Source organism: Nycticebus coucang, chromosome 17, assembly GCF_027406575.1.
Source record: "Nycticebus coucang isolate mNycCou1 chromosome 17, mNycCou1.pri, whole genome shotgun sequence".
In the NCBI taxonomy this organism is placed as follows: Eukaryota; Metazoa; Chordata; class Mammalia; order Primates; family Lorisidae; genus Nycticebus; species Nycticebus coucang.
Window position 1 is genome coordinate 18,318,050 of NC_069796.1, and position 24,934 is coordinate 18,342,983.

Below are 24,934 nucleotides of genomic sequence, written 5' to 3' on the forward strand. Positions count from 1 at the left end.
AGAGTGTATAGTGTTGGCTGATTTATTTATTCAGCAAATATTAAAGTGTTTATTGTGTACCAGGCATTCATATGTTAGGTTTTGGGTTAAAGAAACAAACAAAACTTAGTTTTCTACACTGTAAACAGAGTAATTTGTTTGAAGTTCAACTAAGCATAAAATATAGCATAGGCAGCATCATATGGTGGTTAAGAACGAACTGTGTTTGTTTTGTTCACTTGTGAATCTCCAGCACATGGGACAGGGTCTGGCCAACAGTAACCACTGAGTAATAGTTGTTGACTGAGTACCTACTGATAGAAATAGTCCGTGTGCTTTGGCACCTACAAACTAGTGGTAAGACCAGGTTTTCCCAGAGATGTATATATGTTCTATGAGATGCACCCCCCCGCCATTTTTCCCCTTCTCCCTCCATCTGTGTGTGTGTCTCTCTCTCTCACTCTCTCACATGCAAAGAAAGAAACAGGTTCAAAGATGTACATAGTGCTCTGTGGTCTTGTTCATGGAGTCTGGAACAAAAGCTGGGTACCATGCTTCCTCTCCATATCCACGACATATTCTCTGAACCAGTCCAACCCAAATGAATAAGAACTTGAAACATAGGCGGCAGAGTTCACATCCATGCTGGTATTTTGTTTGTTTTTTTGAGAATCAGAGAGACAGTATTGTTTGGCAATTAAAAGCCAGTGCTGGGCGGCGCCTGTGGCTCAGTCGGTAAGGCGCCGGCCCCATATACCAAGGGTGGTGGGTTCAAACCCGGCCCCGGCTGAACTGCAAACCAAAAAATAGCTGGGCATTGTGGTGGGCGCCTGTAGTCCCAGCTACTCGGGAGGCTGAGGCAAGAGAATCACTTCAGCCCAGGAGTTGGAGGTTGCTGTGAGCTGTGTGATGTCACGGCATTCTACCGAGGGCCATAAAGTGAGACTCTGTCTCTACAAAAAAAAAAAAAAAAAAAAAAAAGCCAGTGCTTTGGAGCCAGAGAGAAATTGTTCCAAGTCCTGGCTTTGCCCTGGATAAGTTTCTTAAAGTGCCTAAGCCTCAACTACTTGGTCTATAAGGTGGGGACATTAACAGCGTCTACTTCACAGTGCTGTTGGGAGTCCTGGAGATGAACGGGTGTATGATGCGTATTACTGTGCTCACTGTAAGCACTTAATACAAGTCACCTATTGTTCTCGTTCCTGAAAGGGGAGAAGAATCCCTAGCGTGTGTGTGTATGCACATGGGTGTCAGCTTGCTTTTTTCTCAATTAAAGGAACAATAGTCTGTCTTGGCGTAACCAGTAGGCTGGCACACGGTTGATGAGAAAACTAGCCAGAGATTAGCTCTTAGGGGGAACGAACAGTGCCTGCAGGAGCGGTGCCATGCCATTCTCTGCAAAAATGGGAAGCAGGCCCAGTGTTATTGAACACACTGAAGAAGCTGGCAGAGGTCGCTGGGATTACGGGGTGGAGGGCAGCGTGCAGGCTGCAGGCTGTTCACGGCCACAGAGCTTCTGTACGGGAAATCAGGCTTTGCGGTCGGCTAGTCCCTGGTAATGTCATCCACAGAGTACAAACCCCTCAGAGAAGACTTGATTGCAGTTCCCACATGGGTCCTCTGGGTGTCTTCCTAGCCCTCAGATTGTTTATTATTTTTAATGAACTTGACATTTCTCTAAGGCCAGGCTAAGGGTGCCCATTAAAGAGATGGTGCTCCAAAGCTGTCTCCATTGTAGAGCTGGCATTTTTACAGTGGGAGGAAATAGTTCTGGTTTTCATACCTGTGAGGCTTATTGTCTAAAGCTCCCAAACCATAGAATGTTTTTAGTTGCAGTGTTAATGTTCAAATAAGTTTTTATGCCTTCCTTTCTGTCTAAACACAAAGGAAAAGAAGTTTGCAGATTAGAGCTATAGCTGACTTTTTTTCCATTTCCTCTACTTTTTTAATGCTCTTTAATCATCTTGATTCTAATACCAAGATGACCCTAATTTAGTATAATGTATTTTTGAGTTGTGTTAAATTGGTATCATTAATTTCTCTTCTAAGGGAGCGATTCTTAACACTTGGCTGCACATTTTTGACTTTCAAAAATCCAGATGCTTAAGGCCTACCCCAAACAAATTATGTCAAAATCTCCAGAGGGTGTCACTTCAGCATCAGTACTTTGAGAAACTCTTGGGCATTGTGGTTCACACCTGTAACACCAGCACTTTGGGAGGCTGAGGCAGGAGGATCACTTGAGGCCAGGAGTTTGAGATCAGCCTGGGCAATAGCTAGACGTTATCTCTACAGAATATATTAAAAAAAAAAAAAAAAAAAGCTAGGCATGGTGGTATACCCCTGTAGCATAGTGGTACACGCCGGTAGCCCCAGCTATTTGGGAGGCTAAAGCAGGAGAATTGCTTGAACCCAGGAGTTTGAGGTTGCCGTGAGCGATGAGTGTACCACTGCACTTTAGCCCAGGAGACAGAGGGAGACCCTGTCTCAAAACAAACAAACAAATACCACTACCAAAAAGCCAGTGCTCTAGAACATGGCTCTCAACTGGGGGCGATTTTGCCCCCTCCTAAAACCTAGGGGATGTTTGGTAATATCTTGAGACATTTTTGCCTGTCATCCCTGGGGAGGAGATATACTACTGGTGTCTATTGGGTAGGATGCGGAGATGCTTTGAAGCATCCTGCAGTGCACAGGACAGTTCCCCATTATAAATAATCATCTGGTCCAAATTATCAATAGAAGCAAGGTTGAGAAAAATCGGGCTTAATTAAGTGCTGTGTATGCCTGTTGTACGGAAGTCATAGCATGTGGAAGTTTACATTCTTGGCTTCCTGGCCAGATGATAAAAAGGAAGATCCTCAACCCTTTGAGCCTCTTCTGTGCCTGTCATCATGGGGCCCCGCCTAGTAGCTGGTGTACCTCCTGGTTCCGACTTCCTGGGCACAATCTCTTCCTGTGGTTCCATAAGTTTATTGTTCTTGAATGTCTTGGAAAAAGACCAAAGTTAAGAAAATTAAACTCGTAGAAATAAGCCAAGATAAATAATTTTAAAATAAGCTTTTGAATTTTTTGCCTGATACAAAGTTTTCTAAAATTAAACAGTGAACCCTTTGAAAGTTATTATATGTGGACTATAAGATCTTATGTGTATAGAGAGTTCTTTCTCTTCTTCCTTTTTTTTTTTTTTTTTTTGATTGCCTAAGAGGAGGCTGGGAAGACATTTTTACTTTTATCTCAAATCAGTTTTCTTTAATTTTGAGACATTCAGGAATGCTTTGAGTGCAAGTTGATTTTAACCTGTATTTATCATATTATATAATTGATGTCATGACCTTTATCTCCTCTGGACACATGTGGTTCTTCAGAGTGTGACACACATAAAAGGTCTTTCCCATAAATAAGTTGTCTTTTTCTCTTGTGTATAGTTTTCAAATTTAAAGTTTTTAATCCAAGTGATGAATTTAGTTGAAAGCATACATAAAATATACTCAAAACTGTTCCCCCCAAACTGATAAAAATAGTCACAGCCCTGGAGTTGCTCTGAATTTATTTATCTTACACAGGTGGTTGATTGCCAGTTCTTCTTTTCTTTTTTTCTATTCAATTTATCCCTTTAAAAAGAAATTTCAAGTGGTACCTTTCATGCTCACACAGCCTTTTATTCTAGAACTAACCTGATGCAGATGTGAATCTGGGACTGTATGTGTACCCTGTTTCCCCGAAAATAAGACAGTGTCTTATTTTAAGGTGTGCTCCCAAAGATGCTCTAGGTCTTATTTTCAGGCGACGTCTTATCTTTCCTATAAGTAGGTCTTATTTTCGGGGAAGCAGGGTAGTAGCCTTTTCAGTTTTCTACTCCTCCCTCCTTTTTTCTTCCTCCTCCTTCTCCTTTCTTCCTTTTTTCTGCCATCTCATGGCCTCACTGGCTTCAGCTTAATGCAGTTTATTCATTCAGTAAACATTTCAGGACCTACTATATTCATTTTGCATGAATTACTATAATGATGTTAAAACTCATTTTAGTGTAGTTTAGTGTGATTTGAGACACCAAGCTAAAAACTCTTGTATGCTGAGTCCCTTTCACACTCAACGATTGGAATGTTTTAGATTAAGACTAGAAGAATAACAACTCATTTAATATTTGGCACGAATACAGCGTTGGAATACATACCTGTTTCTTCATTAAATGTTAGCCATGAAACTACAATCCAAGGGATACTTTTATTGTATTCTAATTCTGGTTGTCGTAGCTGTGCTTTTATTTATTTATTTATTTATTTTATTTTATTATTATTTTTTTTTTTTTGTAGAGACAGAGTTTCACTTTATGGCCCTCGGTAGAGTGCCATGGCCTCACACAGCTCACAGCAACCTCCAACTCCTGGGCTTACGTGATTCTCCTGCCTCAGCCTCCCGAGTAGCTGGGACTACAGGCGCCGGCCACAACGCCCGGCTATTTTTCTTTTTTTGTTGCAGTTTGGCTGGGGCTGGGTTTGAACCCGCCACCCTCGGTATATGGGGCCGGCGGCCTGCTCACTGAGCCACAGGTGCCGCCCCATAGCTGTGCTTTTAATTTAATTTGTAAGTGCATTAAAAGTACTCCTTTGGATATGTAAACTTTCAGATTTTTCTTCTGGTTTTAGAATTTTGTATTCCACAATGAGGTTTCTAGAAAATTATCAAAGTTGATGGTATAGAGCCCTTTTCTTAAAAGCTAGATTGTCATGATAATCATTATAAGGTGTGCTTACTAACAAGGCAGTTGGTGATGGTCGGATGTTCTCCTAAGAGTTTGAGTGAGAGTTCATCTGTGGAGTGATGGTGTGTGTATACATGTGGGTTGGGGTGTGTCCTTCTCTGATAGGACTGGAGGACAAGCAGGAGAGGAAGAGAATTGTGTTAGTGCTTCAGCCCAACCTTGAGTGAATTAAGCCCAAACGTTGAAGTAGAAATAGCTTGGAACCATTCCGGCTTTTGGCAACAAGGGTTATTATGGGTTATTTGCATATGATAAATTAGTGTATGTTTTATTCCAACATGCTTCTCAATACCTTCATCATATTAAAGAATACATAAGTGGGCGGCGCCTGTGGCTCAAGGAGTAGGGCGCAGGTCCCATATGCCGGAGGTGGTGGGTTCAAACCCAGCCCCGGCCAAAAAAAAAAAGAAAAAAAGAATACATAGGTGAATTTGTAGCCCCCTTCTAGATTTTTCTTAGAATGTGATCTGTTTGTCCTTACTTATGAAAAGAATGGGTTTGGTTTAGGGCGTATATGAATGATTAACAAGGTTGGACAAGAATTATTATAATAGTTTTCAAAGGAGTGAAAGACGTGGAAGAGGCACAGAACAAGAACCAGTGAATTAAAGTACCTGAAAATAGGTGTGCTCTCATCTAATGGGCACAACATAAGGGCATATGGCACCTCCTGGGGGGTGGGGATGGGGGACAACTACAACACAGATCTTATCTAACAATGTAAACATTGTAACCTAATTATTTGAACCTTCACATTAATCCGAAATTTAAAAAGTAATTAAAAAAATTAAGTACCACAAAACAGATTTCTGGCTCAGTTCAAGGAGTGTCTAAAGGTATCATGAACCCTGGATTGATGGTAGGTGGGTAGGATGTAGAAATTATCTTTACATAGAGATGGTCTATTTAAAGACAATTAAATACGATGACCATTAGAGAGGACATGGGATTCAAGCACTAGACTGGGAGTGGAAATTGGACTAGAAGATCTTTAAAGTGCATTTCAATCTAGCCACTCTGATTTTTAGGACCTGACATTCAAAGGGGAATTTTAGATGCATTGATTCAGGGTCCCTAAGGGCATTTTTTCTTCAACTTCTACAAGTTCTTTTGCAATTGTGCTTTCTCTTCTACATCAGTTTCTCGCTCCATATTGAAACATCCCTATCAACATGAGAACATGCCTTATTACTCCTCTTAAAAAGTAAATTAATTTCTCAGTCCCAGGTGGCCTTCCAGCTGTACCATACTTCTCTCGTCCCCCTTCTGGGGGACCTCGCGGGTGTGCAGTCCTTCCTCTTTGCTGCCCCACTTCGGTCTTCTGCTTCTCCAAAACCCTTCCTGTTAAGGGTCAACAAACACCTTCATTTTAACAAATCCTACCGCCAGTTCTTAGTCTTCATCTTTCTCAGCCTCTCGGCAGTATTTAGCAATTGGCTGTTTTCTCCCTACTCTACTTCTTTTTATTTATTTATTTTTTTTTTGTAGAGACAGAGTCTCACTGTACCACCCTCGGGTAGAGTGCCATGGCGTCACACGGCTCACAGCAACCTCTTAACTCTCGGGCTTACGTGATTCTCTTGTCTCAGCCTCCCGAGCAGCTGAGACCACAGGCGCCCGCCACAACGCCCGGCTATTTTTTTGTTGCACTTTGGCCGGGGCTGGGTTTGAACCCGCCACCCTCGGCATATGGGGCCGGCGCCCTACTCACTGAGCCACAGGCGCCGCCTACTTCTTTTTATTTTTTAGAAATAGGTTCTCACTCTGTTGTCCAGGCTGGAGTGTGGGGTCATGGTCACAGCTCACTGCAGCCTGAAACTCCTGGACGTAACCAATCCTCCCACCTCAGCTTCCTGAGCAGGTAGACTACGGATGTGCAGTACTACACCTGCCTTGTCCCTCTTCCTGAAATACTTTCCTGACTTGACTTGCAGCTATTACATCTGCTTTTTCCTCCTGCTTCTGTAACTACTCTCCCTGATGGCCTGCAGAGGGAAGTGCCCCAGGCTCCGTCCTTGACTCTTCTCCACGCTACTCTGTCTTTAGGGTGGCAGTTCTTAACAGGTTGGGTCTAATTAATTCAGAATATTTGGGAAGACCTGTGGCCATCATTTTCATTTAGTTCTTTTCTTGTTGTTGTTACCTGGATATACTAATGTGCAACTAGGACTGAGAATCCAAGTGATTTCCAGTCTCAAATAAAAATGAGATACAAGCTATTAATCTCCAGATTAATGAGATTATTTAACACATCAAGATCCAAAGTGATTCTTGATTATTCTGCTGTCTATTTTACGTTTCCACTAGCAATAGTCATCTTGTTTGCACACTCAGATCATTCATACACTGCTCTCATGCCGAAAGCCTAGGAGGCATCCCTGTCCCTCTGTTCCCTCAGCACTCCAGGGCTCATCCAACAGCAAGTTCTACCCATTTCCCTTTGAAATACATACGTTCCAAATCTCCCTGCCTTTCTCTTCCTCCACCATTTCTCTGTCCACAGCCTCATTAGCTTCCTGACTCCCCTGTGCTCTAGTGTCAGGTTGCCCAAATGGCTCTTCTCACGCATTTCAGAATGGTCTTATGACAGTCGTTCCCTTGCTCAGACCTGCAGTCCTCAACGCCCCACCATGGACCTGTACTGGTCTATGGCCTGTTGGGAACTGGGCTGCACAGCTGGAGGTGAGTGGTGGGGTAATATGGGAAGCTTCATCTGTATTTATAGCCACTCCCCATCACTGGCATCACTGCCTGAGCTCTGGCTCCTGTCAGACTGGCTGCAGCATTAGATTCTTGGAGGAGGATGAACCCAAATGTAAACTGCGCATGTGAAGGATCTAGGTTATGAGCTTCTTATGAGAATCTAAATCTGATGATCTGTAGCTGGTATGTGCTTGAATCATCCTCAAACCACCCCCCACCCCTGGTCCAGGGAAAGATTGTTTTCCGTGAAACCTGTCCCTGGTGCCAAAAAGGTTGGGGACCCTGGTTCTAGACCAGTGGTTCTCAACCTGTGGGTCGCGACCCCTTTGTAACAATGAAAATACATTGCAGTATTAGGAAGGTTGAGAACCACTGTTCTAGACTGTTCTTATTACAACTGATACCCTCCCTACTTCTTACCATGTGCACTGAGGCCCCCGTTGAGGTGGCCTCTGCCTAGTTTCCAACCTCACCCCCTCCCACTTTCAGCACCCCCCTGTAGTCAGACCACTCCAGGCCCCTCGCTGCCCCTCAGACTTGCCAGGTTTGCCCCTCCCTCACAGCCTTTGCGCCCCTCCTCCCCCTACGTGCAACTCCCTCCCCGAGATTGTTCCTTGGCTCTCACCCTAATTTTTCTCAGGGTTCAGCTCAGATGATACCCCAGGTGAAGGTTCGTCCAAAATGCTCCCCTTTCCTAATGACCGTCTCTTGCTTCTGGTTTATTTTTTTCCCCCGTAGTATTTATCTCTGCTTGACATCTCGTCGACCTGGCTGTTTCCCTAGAGCTTTTGTCACTCAGCTATCCCCAGCGCTGTGAACAGTGTTCACATGTGGTAAATAACCAATACCTACTTTTAACTGAATAATGCAATACTGCTTCTTGAGGCCTGTCCCAGGACCTTTGTGTTTTGTCACTTTTGTGGCCTTCGCCCCTTTCCACCCTCTGAGCAGACCATGCTCCTTAGAGCCAGGATGGACTGCTGAGTTTATCTCTGGTTATGTTATCCTCTGCTTCAGATGCCTTACTGGAGTTTTAGTAAAGTTCAAACTTCTTTTGTCTTTCTTTTCTTATTTTGAGACAAGATCTCACCCTGTCACCTGGGGTATAGTGACATCATCATAGCTCATTGCAGCCTCAAACTCCTGGGCTCATGTTATCCTCCAGCCACAGCTACCCAGGTAGTTAGGACTACAGGTGTACACCATCATGCCTGGCTAATTTTTCTAGTTTTTTTTAGAGATGGAGTCTATTGTTCAGGCTAGATAAAGTTCAACATTTTTAAACAGGGTTTGTAAGATCCGTAATAACCTATTCCCAAACTGACTGTACTTCCTGTGTCTCATCCCACCTCCCGCCTCACCCCCTCCCCCCCCCCACACATCCCTCCTCTGGCCTGTTTGTCTGCTTGTTTACCACGTACCCTAGAGTCCAGCATAGGGCACAGTAAGGCCTCAATCAATATTTGTTGAATTGATGTGGGAAGCCAGTGGCCCTGGATTGTAACTGTGTATCCTTAAATGATAATTTAATTTGCCTTAAACATTTAAAAGCTTCCAGAGTCAAAAGCTTCTATTTTGTTTTATGGTCCTGGGTATATGTCTCCTTATACTCTGTGCTTTCTAGGGCAGGGGTCCTCAAACTTTTTAAACAGGGGGCCAACTCACTGTCCCTCAGACCATTGGAGGGCCGGACTATAGTTTAGAAAAAAAACAAAACTATGAACAAATTCCTATGCACACTGCACATATCTTATTTTGAAGTAAAAAAACAAAATGGAAACAAATACAATCACACCACCTCATGTGGCCCGTGGGCTGCAGTTTGAGGACCCCTGTTCTAGAGGGTTATTGAAAATGTACCTGAAAGAATTATGTGGGATTCTGTTAGCAACTCACTTTCAGTCCTTGCCCTTTAAGTGGCCATTGCACTGAGGAGACTGCCCAGTGGAGACCCAGGAACCAAATCACATTTGTTTCCTGGTCGGGGATGGGGGCAAATAGGCTGAATGGGCTTCTGCTGTAAACTTCTTTAACTTGGGCTTGCGTGAGCCAGCATCAGAATCCCTGAGACTTGTCCTGACTTGTCTGGAGTGTTTATTAAACTCTCAAACCTGTTCGGGAAGAAGGCATAGAACAACAGAGGGTTTGGGTCTTATGTCATAAATCTTATTTAAAAGACATAGGCAAGAACTTAATCATGTTTAACAGGAAACCATAGAGGCGAGACATTAGTCTCAGTTGTAATGAATCTAAAAAAAGAATAGGAAAGGTGTTTTGTTTTGTTTTGTTCTTTAAAAGTTCCAGGTTCCACATTTCAGACTCCCCCCTCAGGGCGAGGAGTTCCTGGGTGAGGTGTCTGCCGTCGCATCCCATCTCTAACTTCTTCATCCCTGGATCAGAGGGGCTGAGAGTCAGCGCTGAGTCAGAGGGATAAGCAAGAAAGGGTGACACATTTCCTGCCCTGAGTTCTAAGGAATTTTTATTGTCTGTTTTCTCTTTTGCTTTGAAGATTCCCTGAACGGACCACCCCAGCCATCTCCTGATTAGCAACCTCCACTTATTTTGATGATACCATGAGCTAGCCTCCCTGCTATGCCTTCTTACAACTCACAGGGTTTTTTGGAATCTTTTTTCCTTACTACACAAGTATTATGGCCCCTTCCTCCTCTGTAAGAGTAGGATGGCATCAGTGCAGAGGGAAGATGGGGCTCTGGCAGTATATTTATCAACTACACTTTGACAAAAAGGGGGGTACTCTGTTTATCTTCCTACCCAGAAAATAATATTGTAAATATCATCATTCCAGGCTTTTCTCTGTATGCCTGTAGTCTTCTCTGCAAAAATTACTAAGATATATGGCTTAACGTAATTTATGTTTATATATTGTTTTGCAGCCTTTATGAGGAGTTCCCATGTTATTAGTTACTCTGCAAGATCATTTTTAAAAACTCCATTATGTGCCATTATGTGGAGGGGTCATAATGCACTTGACCAGTCCCGTGTGGAGGGATGGGCTCTTTTTGGTTTTCACAGTCATTGTAACACCAGCTTCCTTGCACAATAGCTGTCCACACTTGTCTCTGATTCATTGGATGTATTCCTGGGAGTAGTTCAGAGGACCTGGGAGGTTTTTAAGATTTGTTTGTTTGTTTGTTGGAGACAAAAAGCTCACTTTGTTGTCCAGACATGATGGAAGGGCATTATCGCAGCTCACAGCAACCTCAAACTCCTGGGAGTCAAGTGATCCTTCTGCCTTAGCCTCCTAAGTAGCTGGGACTACAGGCGTGCACCACCACACCCAGCTAACTTTGCTCAGGCTAGTCTTAACCTCCTGACTTCAACCAATCCTCCCACCTCAGCCTCCCAAAGTGCTAAGATTATAGGTATGAACCACTGCACCAGGTCTGAGATGTAAGTTTTTTTTAATCTTTAGTGACACTTTGCCTGCCATTTATCTTGTTTGATATTCCCACCATGTAATAGAAACTTTTTACCATGTCCTATACACCCTGTGTACTCTGGCTTTGGCCTAACTCCCACCTGCTTCACACACCCTCCTTCCCCTGGCTTCCAAGTGGGTGCCGCCCTGGCCCCGGCTCCCCCTCCCCTGAAGTGTGCCAAGCCTGCCCGTCTCGGGCCGTGGCACTTGCCCTTTCTGCCGCCCAGCCCACTCCTCCTCCGGGCTTTGCCATACGCCTCCGATGTCCCTTCAGCCAGCGTTGTCTCCATCAGAAGCCCTGTTTAGTTTTGTCCTGGCTCCTCTTGCAATGTGTCCTTTAGTTATTTATGTGTTCACTGGCCACCTCTTTCTCCCACTGAATATCATCAGTTTTCTGGGGCAGGTGATCTGTGCTTCATTCCCTACACCATGTCCCAGCTTTTAAGTCAGTGCGTCTCATTCAGTAGGTGCTGGGGAAATGTAGGTGGTTTTGTCGAATGAATGAAGACATCTTTCTATCTCCAGGAGTGTGTGGTGTAATAGAGCCAATGAGATGTGTCTAGCAACGGCTGTCCCTTGGGCCAGGACATGGTAAATGCCATAAGAAAGTGTCCCACTGTCACAGGGAGAGGCAGGAGTGGGAGCTGGTGAGTGGCCACAGTGCCGTGACAGGCCTCCCTCATGACCTGCAGTGTTTTACAGCTGAAGCCAGTGGTAAGGACCCAAGGGCCTGAGGAAAGTGGGTGAGCACAGGCCCAGACACAGGGCGTCATATCTTGGTAGTGGCACCAGGGACCACACTAAACCCTTTGACAACATTCGGACCCGTGAGCAGCACTGCACGGCCCTCATCAGAGGACATGGTTAGGGAGGACATAGAAGCACTCTGTAAACTCAGCTCTGGGCACAGAAGGTAGTGTCACCCTGGGAGGTGGAGCTGTGCTTTGAGAAGAGGCACCGCGAGGGCAGGGACCTGAGAGGAGCAGGTGTTCAGGCTGGAGGCCAAGGTGGGAGGAGGTTGGGATGGTGGGGCAGGGAATGAGGGGAAGGCAGAGGGGGCACTCCAGAGGTGGAGAAGGGAGGGCGTGGGGCCCATGGTGACCCTGAGGAGGCCTCAGTCTGCATGACTGATGGGAAGGGAGACACAGATCCCAGAAGAGAAGCTGTATAGCGGGAGGAGGCTTTTGGATTCGTTTTAGTCCGTCCCTTTACTGAATTACTGAGCAGTTTCCAGATTGAATTAGCCCACCCGTCCTTTGTCCTGGAAAGTCTTGGGTGACAAAAACGTAGACGAGGGGAGACAGAAATTTATACCACAGGACAGGGTATGAGGGTGTAAGTCCCACTGGCCTGGGGCTTCTGTGGCCCCTTCCTCCTCTGTAAGAGTAGGGTGGCATCAATGCAGAGGGAAGATGGGGCTCTGACCCCCTTCTAAGGGATGAGGCCTTGTTTGCGGGACATGTCTGCTGCAGTCCCTGTTGGGAAGGCACTTGTTTGCTGTCATCCCGGTTGGGTAAATTTGTTTGTGCTGTTAGGTTGAGGAGGACGGGACACGGGACATGTGCTGAGTGCAGAGTGCATGGACACATGGGCTCAGGGTACAGATTGGGTGAGGCTCAGAAATGAGTGATGCATTATCCTTCCCCTGAAAACTTTCAAAAATGACACGTGCTTTTCTTGGGGGGGAAATTCAAAGGACATGTTGTAATTTATTATTTTTTTTTCTTTGAGACAAAGTCTCACTTTGTCACCCTTAGTAGAATGCTGTGGCTTCATAGCTCACGGCAACCTCAAACTCCTGGGCTCAAGCCATCCTCTTGCGTCAGCCTACCTAGTAGCTGGGACTACAGATAGACACCACCATGCTGAGCTAGTTATTTTCTGTTTTTAGTAGACACAGGGTCTTGCGCTTGTTCAGGCTGGTCTCTAACTCCTCATCTCAGGCAATCCACCTGCCTCAGTCTCCCAGAATACTGGGATTACAGGCGTGAGCCACTGTGCCCGGCACATGTTGTAATTTCTGATTGCTGTCTAAGTTGAAAAGTTAACGATATTTTTTCAAATGGTTTGAAAATAGCCATGTGGGTAAAACTATGTAATGACAAAGGTCTCTGTCCTCTGGAGCGGGAATGGAGAATAGAGCTGCTTTGCTGGCATTCTCTGGAATGTTGTCTTTTCTGCCACCTTAAAAGCAAAAGGTTTAATAAGAACCCAAGTGGAAAGGAGAATGGGAGGAGCCAGATGAGAAGACCACTGACACCACGGGAGGAACACTGGTGGTGGGAGCTGGAGAGGTTAAAGCAGAGAGGAAGACAGCTGTGGGTTAGGGATGGAAGGAGGATGAGGAATTCAGTGTGGGAAATATGTATATCAGATGTTGCCTTATTAACCAGAAATTCTAGAAATATATAGAGAAATTCACTCTACAATTGGATAGTTTTTCTTGGCAAATCGAGGGTTTAATTAGTTTAGTATTTTATTACTAGGGATTATGTTCAGTTTCACATGAGTTTTTGCAGTGGAAGAATGCTGTAAAATGACAGGCCTCTGTTTATGTTCAGTGCATGGAGAATAAACCCCATTCAAGAGCCAGCATATTTATTGCAGCCAGCGCTCAGTGTCTCTCTGCTTTCCAAATGCTGATTTAGGGTTTTCACTGGTGGTGCAAGTGTGAAGAGAGATTGGAGCATGAATCGTAGAGAGACAGGCCTGGATGTTCATTCCGGGAAGCGTAGGACCCGGTGAGGGCCTGCAGCTCTGCTGCTTTCAGGCAGAAGTGGGGTTTGGGCAGGCCTCTCAGCCTCCTTGGACTGCTGAGGTTAGATGGCATCAGATGGTCTTGCCAGCACTGAAGGCACGTGAGTGGAAGAGAGTGGCTAGAAGACAGTCTTCTTTTTTTGCTTCCAGGAATAGCACTTGTATAAACTTTATACTTAAGATATAAGAGCACATGCTATGTGCTAGGAAGGCCTACCCTCCCTGCTTAAGTGGGAGGCTGTGAATAGCAGCTGCCCTGATGACGGACCTGAGAAGTCTCCACCCCGGCGCTGGCCCTCAGCAGCACCTTTTCACGCTGCCTAACACACTGCTCTACCTGGTCCTGGTGGTCTTTTTCACTTTTCATCAGTTTGCTCTTTGCATTTTCTGCCTGGTGCGTCATGGACACATTCCTGATATGATAAGACGAGAAAAAAAGCAACTGATTTGGAGGGAGGCATGCCTGGGTTCCCATCGACTGCACAGATGTGCTAACTTTTGGAGCTCAGTTTCCTCACCTGTGACTTGGGGAAAATGGTGCCCCCCTCCAGGTGTTGGTGAGGACTGAAGCACAGGGAAAGTGTACGCTGTGAGGATCTGGCAGGTGCTTAGCAGCAACATTTCCCAATCCACGGACGCGGTGCCAAGCAAGGCCTCCCATGGGTGCGAGGGCAGTCTGACTGTCCATTGCCTCTGTTAGAACATCTGGAAGGCACTTCCAAGCATGTTGCCCGTAGCAGACACTGAGGCTCCTGGAAGACTTCCCTCTCAGCCCGCCTTCCTCATCATTTCACTCCTGATTCCTTTTTCCTTAAAGAAGAGAACAGGGGCCGAGAGGAGGAACCTCTAGTTAGGGGCATGGTTTAGCGACACCACTGAAAGATCTGGTGTGAGTGGGACCCAGGGAGAAGAGCAGGGTCCAGAGAGTAGTGCTGGGAAGAGAGGAAGGCTTAAGAGAAAGAAAATGAAATTAATCTTGGTGGCCATGGCTTTGTGCAGCAGGGGCTAGGGAACGTCATGGGAATGCCAAAGTATAAAGGTCAAGGTGTTTTTTTAGGTGTTTCCAATTAAGTCTGAGGCTACAGAATTAGATGACATGAATGAAGGTGTCTTTTTCGTGCAGAAACAAATCTCATCACGCTTGTGGTGTTTTTGTAGAATGTGCTGCTGGTAAGGATGTGGGTGGCTGTAAAGGAAATATTTTTCTTGGGGCATGTAATAAGTAGTTGGTAAAACTAGGCCAGGGAGAGAGCATATGTCTGGAGCTTGTTCTGGGAGAGCAGGGGCCAGGCCTCCTGGCATCTCTCCTTGGCCCTGCCCCATGCAGGGCCCTGCTGAATGTGCTGCTTAACCTCTTTTGCTCTGCCTCTCTCCCTGGAAACTGGGATTGCCACCCACTTTCCCTGGGTGTGGGGAGACTGAAATGATTACGGAGATAGTGCCTTGCTCTGAGATGGCTAGATAATGAGGTGTGCATGCACACAGGAAGGAAGATCTGGTGTTCTCATGGCCACCCTCATGTGGTTGTCGAGGCAGAGAAGAAATACCAGATAAGATGGCCCCAGATTCCCTAATGATGGCCTTTTAGTGTCGCCCTGTACTCCTGCTGCAGAGCTGTGCTCACCAAGAAAAAGCTCGCGATCCATCTGTAATCCCGAGTGCACACTGCCTTTACCAAGCTGGGTCTGGGCAGATTCTTCCACCACTGGGCCACCGGGCAGGGTTTCCAGGGCTGGGAGTCCAGCTGTCTGCTCTCTCCTCCCTGCCTCAGAGCATGGGTGACACGTCTGCATTGGTGACCATCAAAATCATTGATCCTTGAATCTGCCCAGAGTGTCTTAAACTGTGCCAGTCCTCGGGAAGCAGGGAAGCGCTGTCCATATCTGCAAAGGAAACTGAGGAGAGTTAGCTGTGTTTGTACATAAGGCTGTTCAGTGAGGGTCGACCGCTCCCAAATAGTCTGAGAATCACCCTGTTGGTTAGTCTCTCCCTGGGACTCTTCTTTCTTCCCAAGTGAAGTAGGATGAGCAGCATATGCCAACTGCTGGGACTACTTTTAACAGCAAACTTTGAGTAGATCTGAGCATGGATGACGTGGGCATTCCAGTCTCAATGAGAGAAGAGGGGCGTCTTATGAATTGCCATCCAGGAGCTTTGCTTTTTGTTCTCCCATTGTTGGAGAACTGCCTCCAAAGTCAGGAATGCCTGCTGGGTGTGGCAGTGTCCAGTTGTTACCTGAGGCTCTCATCTGCCCTCTCCTCTGCCCTGGCCTGGTGTCAGGACCTTGCTGGGGCCTGGACCTTACTGCTGGCCTGGCGCATGCGTGAGGGCTCTGTGGCCGGGTTGGCAGTTGCTCTCACACGAGGCTGCGGGTTTCCTTCTCTGCCTTTCACCTCCCTCCGCTTCACTCCACCACCCCAGCATCCCCCTGAAGGAATGGACAGAGCACTTCTTGTGACCACCTAGCTAGCCACGCAGCCACCACTGAGGCCACGTTTCATGCAAATGTGAGGGGCCCAGCCTTCTGTTTAGGTGTAGCATTTCTGCTCTTTGTAATTTGCCCTTGGAATTACCAGTGCATCAAGACTTGAAGAAATCCTCATGATTTAGAGTCCTATGCTTTCAGGAAGAATTGTCTTTTGACATTTATTTGACCCTCAGTCCCTGAAAAAGTTTTTATAATATTAAGGGCCAGTTCGGTTTAGGGAGATACCGTGGAAGGTATAAGCTTTTTACCGCTATGAGTTGGTCACATGACAGTGTAGGCTAAAGAAAATAAGAAATATGTTTGTAAAATGATGTTGATTTGGTATCTCTTTCATCCTCCTCCCCAAGTTAGCAGTAGGTATTTGATTTTAATTCATGTCAGTAACAAATGCTCATCATTGCTTGAGAATTTGTACGTATCCGGCAATAAGTTATTTGCTTCACAGGGCTCTCTTTAAATCTTGATAGCAAGTCTATGACGTTGATGATGTTATTCTCACTTTACAGAAGTGCAGAATTGTTCGGAGAGGTCAAATAACTTGCAAGTCTACAAAACCGGAAAAATGGCAAACATGGAATTTGAACCAGGCCTAGCAAACTTTGAAAAGCTTGTCTGTTACATCGCACTTGGTGTCTTTTTTGCTGGGCGCCTGGTAGGCTCAAGGCAGAGTGTTACTGCTATACAGTGTAAAAGTAGAATCAAGAAGGTGACCATGCAATGGAGGAGAGTGAGAGCCGTACAGCCAAAGATAACATAAGGACAACAGTGATAGGTACCAGAAAGTGTTACCAAGAAAGGGGGCGTTAAGGAAGAGGCTGAGATTGTATAGACCTAATCGTGGTCATTCAGGAGAAGGTCACAGACGTGGTGAGCTTGCGTGGGTCTTGTAGAACTGGCAGAATCTTACCAGCGGCGGTGGGTAAGGGAAAGATTGGTGGGTGGCAGTATAAGTTTCCAAAGAGACGATCATAGTTTACAGATCTGTGTATGTGTATTGTGTGCACATGTGTTTGTGAGTGCCGGATACGCTCACATTGTCTTTATAAAAACCTTATATTCTCTTCAAAAGGCAACTAGGTGTGAGTAGCCATGCTGTCCAAGCTGTGTTCTCTAGTTCTCCTGAGAAGAAGAAAACCTCTAAGTAATACTTATTATTAATAGACATTCATGTTTTTACTGGCCACGTAGGAATGAAGTCTTTTTTTTTCTTTCTTTCTTTCTGGCATCTGTGAATGGGGCCACTCCCTTCATTTTTAAAAAAGTATCTGCCTCTTTTGTCTAGCATGTTGAGACGTTAGACTTCCTGTTTCTGCTTGATTTTTGAATCTATCTTCTGTTCGCCTATCACAGGTAATCCCATGTTTTTTATATAATCGTAGTTTATGGGTTAGCAAGTGAGTGCAGGCAGCAACCAGTCCATCCGTCTTGTGAATGTGGAGATCTCTCCGGACTCACAATTAAAGGCTACATAATGTGTTCTACTACAAGTGATGAAACCTGGCTCCCAGAATAACAAGCAAGACGACTTTTAAAGTGACTGTTGTTGACCAGTGTCTTCTGTGCATTTGTTTGGTAAGCTCGTGGCGATGGATCGTTCAGAAGGATGGTCTAACTTATTCTGAATTATTCTTGAGAAGGGCTGAGTCTTCCTGAAGGTGATGCAGGTGGCTTAGCGTACATGTCAACCAGGTGACCACAAATGTCCCTCAAGTCTGTATGACTCAACTAAGACTCCGTGACGTTGTCCTTCTGATTGAAGACAGGGAGAAAATGCTGAAAATAGGTGAGCTAAAACTTCCCTCAGTGTTTCGGATGTGCTATCTTTGTTGGAATCTGGTGGAATATTCAGGTGACTGACATGGTCTTGCTGTCTACAAGGGAGTAATATCTGGCTGTGGCTTTAGAGTGGTTGTGTTCCGCAAATCGCTGCTTTTCTTTCATGGTGGCACTCGGTGTGGGGAGCCAGTGTTAATAAGCTGAGGGAGGCACAGTATTGTGGGCCGCAAAAATGGCATCTGAAGTTCACATGTTTCATCTGTGAATAAGTGCAGGATTGAAATGTTTCAGAAATGGGCCTCTGAAAAGGTTGGATAGCTTTTTTGCCTAAAATTTCTTTTATAAATTTTCTATGCACTTGTTAACTATGGGACAGGTCTGGTCCCCTGTGGTCTGTAATGGTGGCAATACCGTGGGGTGACCAGTAAATAAACACGAATGTTTATTTCTGTTTTCTCATCGGGTATTTGTCAAAATAGTACTCTTTTCTCTACCAGCCATAGAGCAATTTTACATTAGATATAAAGCCTTTTGTATTTTTAGAATAACTTCTTGGATTTGTTTTTAGCCATACTTAACTTTTTTAGGTAAATTAAAAAGTTATTAAGGATTGAAATGAGAGCATGTTAAATGGCCCTTAAAGTTATATTGTACACACTTTTGTTCACGTTGATTCTTAATATTGGCTTAAGTTTCTCTAAAATTTTTATACTCAGAAGACGTTCTGGAGCTTAAGTTGAATGCTAGGATATAACTAGAAAATAGAAGGCATAGTTGGGCGTTGGTACGTCTAGTCTCTTGGCCTTTGGCATCAATAAATATTATTTCATAGAGTCGTGGCTTCTGTCACATGAAATGTGGTCACCTGCGCATCATTTATATTAAATGCACACGTGTCTGCCAGTACATGTGATTCTCTGTATGTTTATACATACACATATATGTGTCTATGTGTGTATATTCACACACACACACATACACATTCTATCTAATATATAAAAATGTGTCTGTGACGTGTATGTATATGGGATCAGAGCCAGGTGTGCTTGGGAGGGTTTTGTGGAAGAAGTGAGTTTTGGGTAGAGTTCCAAAGGGAGATTACTTTGGCAGAAAGAAGTATACATAAGCTTCCAAGGCTGGAGTGATGAAGTCATGTGTATTCATGGGGTAAGCATGAACCATTTGAGAGCAGATTGTAAATTAGGGGTTGAAAATAGCCAGGCTAGACGTGAAGGGGAGGCCAGGGGGGTGGGCTGGCCAGAGACCCGGAGCCATCTGGTGGTGCCCCGTGGGTCTCTGTTCTGTGTTCCTGGTGAATTTCACGCTTGGATATCAGCACACCCTGCCAACATTGCCATCTAGTGGAACTGGCTGAGATGCGCGTGGGAGTTTCCACAACCTTTTCCACTTCAGGATAAATGACAGTGTGATTTCTTGGCAGTAGGGAAACTTACTTCTCTTTTCCCTGGAGATTTTAAATGACAAATTAGAAGAGGTGGATCTAACTGTGCTTGCCCCAAATTTTATTAGCTTACATGCTATAAATATGGAGCTGAATGCCAATGTGAAGAATTGCTCACAGACAGCGTTTGGATGCCACAGCCTACAATCTCTACTGAGAGTGCTGGGTGTACATGGCTCATCAGCTCAGGGCACAAGCTTCCGGGAAGCAGCACTTGACAAGTTCTGCCCCAGAGCACAAGCATCCCACCTCTGGCCCTGGGCCCTGCAGGCTTCCCTGGGTTGACTTGTTCATGTGGTTGTAGTGTCCATCCTGATAGCAGAGCCCTCTGACCATGGGCATCGCAGCCCACAGCCCTCAGACACTGCTGGGAAGGTCCATCCTCCTGCCCTCTCTGGCACCATCTATGCATGTATCCATTCAGCAGAACTTACTGAATTCCTGTTATATCCCAGGCATTCATCCAGGAACTGAGGACACGGCAGGAAGCAAAGCAGGTGGAAGTCTCTGTTCATGGAGAGCTGACATTCTAGTTGGGGTACACAGATAAGCAACAAAATAAATAAGTAAAATATACAGTAAGTGGAATAGTAAGTGTGAAGTAGGAAAAAAATTTAAGCCAAAGAGGAATGTAGAGAATTTTTTTTTTGGGGGGGGGGTCAGTAATAGTGATTGCAACTGTGAGTGAATTCTCACAGAGAATGTGATATTAGAGTCACCTGAGAAGTGTGAGGACACCAGGTGAGGATACCCTGGGAAGAACATTCCGGACAAGGGGTGAGCAGCTGCACACGCCCTGAGGTGGGAATAGGCCTGGTGTGTTCCAGAAACAGCAAAGAGCTGATGGGAGGAGGAGAGATGAGACAGAGCGGTGGGGAGGGGCCAACTGGAGGGGACTATTGGAATGAATTTGACTGTACTGGGCATGGGATAAGAAGCCATTTGATCTAGTCTATTACAGTTTTCCAAATGAAACTTAGCACAAGGAAATCAAGGCAGCTGTCCCTGGTCATCCAGCTTTGTGGTGCCAGTGCAGGGATAGAAACCCGACTCCAGCATCCTTCCTGCTATCCCGCCTTTCCCATGGGGAGGACTCCAGGCAGCATGGGCCAGACTTCCAAAGCCGTGGTCTGGAGAAAGCACAGTGTTGTGAGCTCCTCTAACAGCCGCCTTTCAGCACCACTGGTCTCAGCTGTTTCCCCACGTGCCTGTAGAGGCCTCATGAAGAGCGCAGAAAGGATCCAGTCTCTTAGGGGAGCACTCTGCTGAATGTTGCCTGCCTCTGTTTGGGTATGGAGATAAATCCTTTGGGTTTTCCAAGCCTTCCTCTGTTCATCAGATGTTAAGCCCAAGAAGCTGCAGTTTCCAGCCAGGCGTGCTGGCTCACACCTGTAATCCTAGCATTCTGGGAAGCTGAGGTGGGTGGATTGCTTGAGTGCAGGAACATGAATGAGAGCTGGTATCTACTAGAAATAGAAAATATAGTGGGGCGAGGGGCAGGTGCCTGGAGTCACAGCTATGCAGGAGGAGTTTGAGGTTGCTGTGAGTTATGATGACACCACAGCACTCTCCCCAGGGCTCCCAGAGTTTATTTAGACTCTGCGTCTAAATAAACAAACAAACAAACCTGCAGTTTCCTAGAGCCTCCCCTGTTCCTTATCTGCATGCATTTTTAAGCTATTTGGATATAATTAACAGAAGTTAAAATTTCTGACACCCTAAGGTGTCTGATCACAGTTCTCAATATCATTACCTCACCATGGTCGTAAGATTGAGTGTTAAATGTTATTAAAATGAATTTGGAAACAGCATTGCCAGAGGAGGAGAGTGTGCAGACTCATCACCAAATACAGGTTCACCTGGACAATGTTCCCAGTACTTTGTCTTCTTGCTTTACTTTGGACCAGCGCAACCCTTTCCCCACCCCACCCTTCCATCTCCTTTAGATCTTATGACTGTTGTCCTCTGGACACAGGCCAGGTCCTCTAATTCCACTTTATGATGAAGGTCAGACCAGTGCTAAGTATAGAAGGAAATGACTTTGTGCTGTCACTTGCATCGCCTCCTCTGGTTTAATCATCTCATGGCCTGTATCCAGTGGCCAGAGTGACAGGAAGCGTTTGCATCTTGTGAAGGGAACTCATCCTGAGCTCTCTCTTACCTCGCGCTTTCCCTTCCCTTTCAAGCAGAGCTTCCACTATAGATAATGTGAGATTTACGTCATCATCTTATACTTACATTTGTTTGTATAGCACCTTTTCTTTTTGCCAACAGAGGTGATTTCATATGTTCATTTGTATATGTTGTCTATAAAAATGAGCTCTGAAATCCCATCAGCTTGAACCATTAAGGTCGGGATTGATTTGTATTCCTTGGAATCAATTCTTCTTTCAGTAAAGTTTTCGCCAGTGACCAGAGCCTGAGGGCACAGACCTCTGTGGTCTTTTGGTTTCTATTTTTAGGAGAACAGTAGCCTCGGAGAGCTCTGTGAGCTGGATTTGGTGAGAACCAAAGAATGAGTACTTGCTGGAGGAAATGCCATTATTAAAAGTCAGAGCCAGTAGGACGACAAAGCCCGTGTGGAAATGCCGGCATCCAGTGGGGGCCGCCCTGAGCAGCAGGCCGAGAGGAGACTTGTCCGGAAGCCTTGCTGCGGCTCCAGTTCACCATCCGCAGAGGCGGCGCAGCATTCACTGCATGTGGGAGACGGAGAGAGTGCCAGCAAAGGGCACCTGATTAAAACCCTCAGATTGCCCCCCCCCGGCTTTCAGAAAGTTGTTCCACTGCGGTCCGTGTTTCAGCAACAATGCTGCAAGTGAACGTGCAGAAGTGCAGTGTGCTGGGCATTAAGGCCCATGTGGACTTGAAGCATATTTTAAGGCAAACATCTGGCCTGATCTTTTTTTTTGAGACAGAGCCTCCCTCTTTCGCCCTGGATAGAGTGCCATGGCAGCATAGCTCACAACAACCTCAAACTCTTGGGCTCAAGAGATCTTTTTGCCTCAGTTTCTCTATTTTTAGCAGAGATGGGATCTTACTCTTGCTCAGGCTGGTCTCGAACTTCTGAACTCAGGTAACCCACCCACTTCAGCCTCCCAGAGTGCTAGGATTGCAGGCGTGAGCCACTGCCACTGGTCATCCGGCCTGATGTTAATAGGTCAATGCTGTCCGTTGTTGATCTGCCACTTCTGCCAGCTGTCGAATTTCCGCCCTTCACCACAAGTGCCCCGGAGCTCTTCACTGCACCTTCAGCTCCTGGGAGAAATCCCAGGGCGGACCATACGTCACGCCCAGCTCCTTACTCCAGGTTGGAATTCGGAGCTTTGATACAAACACACCTTCCTGCACCTTGTCCCACAAGACTTCCTACAGGTCTTATCCCCCGCGCCAACATGACATGGATATTCCCACATGGGGCCCTCAGGGAGCCCCGTCAGGGAGGGTGGGATGGTACGACACTGAGTGGAGAAGGATGGTGAGAGACTGGGTCCTGTCTGTGCCATGGAGGCTTCTCAGCACCCACCCCCTCTTCTCCAGCCTTGGGACACTGCTGTCCCTGTCATCAGACAAGCCAGACTTGGCCCTGCTGGCTCTCAGAGGGGGCTTCCAGGCTGCCCTCTGGCCTTTGCTGGACATCAAGCGTGAAGAAATGAGGCAAAGGGGTTGGTCATCTGTGCATCCTTAGATCACCTTTCCTTTGGTCCTTTGGGTGTTGGGAATGTGGGAAGGCCAGTAGCAAGATTAGGAATTTATAGGTGCTGCTCCTTCTAAATGGTCCAGGATATTACATCAGTTGTAGCTTTTGCTGTACGAGAAAAAGGAACCTTAGGTTAGACTCATTCATATAAAAGGGAATCTTTAATGGCTCACATAACTGGAACAGGGTTGACTTAGCAGTTCAGTGATGGCAGGACCCTGTTTTCTTTCCAATCTGCCTTCTGTGGTCGACCTCCTGAACTGGCTTCTCTCATGGTAGTAATGTTCTGCAGCAATTCTAGATTTACTACCCACCACATACCACACAGGAGTGAGACAACTGGCTTCTGGTGGCTCTGTCAGAGGAGCGAGTGACCTTTTCCAGAAGCCCCCAGCAAGTGTTTCAAGGATGGGCTTATTGGCTGTAGCATCTGCTGTGATGACTGGCTCAAGCCTGGGCTGCCTGATCCCATCACTCTGTGGTGAAATGGGGTGGAATTGGGTCCGCCGTGATCTTTACTAAACAGGCCTCCTCTGGGTAGCTTTTTGTGATCTGTTTGTTTTTTTTAGTTGCTTCGTACTTGGTGACTGGCTGTGGTATGATATAGTGAATGGAGCCCTGCAAATGGGATTACTAACCCCCAGTGAAACTGTCAGATGCTGTCAGGGAGAGCAGAAACACAGATTTTGTGAACCATGGGAATATAGCATATCACAAAAGGAAATTCTCAAAAGTCAGTAAAGTATTCCCAGGGTACTATGGATCTTGTCTGGTGAGGATCAAACAATGAGAATAAGAACAAGAGAAGATTAACTATAGACAGGTCTTCAACAGTGACTCTACAAAACACTGAAGTCCAGCATAATTTTTCTTTAAAAATTATATATATTAATATATATTATATATATAAGGAGCAGTGGCTCGTGCCTGTAATCCCAGCACTTGGGAGACCGAGGTGGGTGGATTGTCTGAGCTCACAGGTTTGAGAGGAGCCTGAGCCAGAGCAAGACCTCATGTCTAAAAATAGCTAGGTGTTGTGGTGGGCGCCTGTAGTCCCAGCTACTTGGGAGGCTAACTCAAGAGAATCGCTTAAGCCCAAGAGTTTGAGTTTGCTGTGAGCTTTGACACCATGGCACTCTATCAAGGGCTACAAAGCGAGACTCTGTCTCAAAAAAAAAAAAATTATATATATAATAAGGCCATATATTCCTGCAAAGAATGGCCTTACGTTTTATAGCTATGACCTTAAAAACCATATTTGAGGGCGGCGCCTGTGGCTCAGTCGGTAAGGCGCCGGCCCCATATACTGAGGGTGGCGGGTTCAAACCCGGCCCCGGCCGAACTGCAACAAAAAAAATAGCTGGGCATTGTGGCGGGCGCCTGTAGTCCCAGCTACTCGGGAGGCTGAGGCAAGAGAATCGCTTAAGCCCAGGAGTTGGAGGTTGCTGTGAGCTGTGTGATGCCACGGCACTCTACCAAGGGTGATAAAGTGAGACTCTGTCTCTACAAAAAACAAACAAAAAAAAAAAAATTTGATTATTTTATCTATTTTAATTGAAATGAATGGGCTCTGGATAATGTAAAACTTTTGAAGCTACACACAAATAAATGGACTGGGGCAATCAGTTATGTGGAGTTTGATTTAATTTTCTCTAGCTTAGTCCTCCAGGAGGATGGCTGTCTAGGGCAGGGGGAGAGGTGGGCACGTTCAGAGGGTTGGTAAGAGGGTGAAAAGCACAGGCAGTGTTGAAAACACCACTTTGTGGTGAGTCGTTTGGGACAGAGGAGGTACCCGTTTATCTTTTAGACGAAATGTGTGGCTGGGGTATAGGATTCCAAACTCCAAAGCCTTGTCCCCAGCCAGCCAATCT

At 45.8% G+C, this 24,934-nt stretch overlaps 1 protein-coding gene across 3 annotated transcripts in view; it reads left to right on the forward strand.

The window, feature by feature from the left end:
* The window catches only part of TNFAIP8 (TNF alpha induced protein 8), a 133,768-nt gene that overhangs the window by 39,689 nt on the left and 69,145 nt on the right, over nucleotides 1–24,934 (forward strand). The window contains exon 1 of one of the 3 annotated variants that reach the window (XM_053567507.1): nucleotides 17,447–17,911. The exons of 1 other annotated variant lie outside the window; for it this stretch is intronic. In XM_053567507.1, the coding sequence (XP_053423482.1) occupies nucleotides 17,845–17,911 (67 nt within the window). In that variant the 5' untranslated portion in view covers nucleotides 17,447–17,844. Of the gene's footprint in view, nucleotides 1–17,446; nucleotides 17,912–24,934 lie in introns of those variants that run through there. One more of the 3 variants, XM_053567509.1, reaches the window with a different exon arrangement.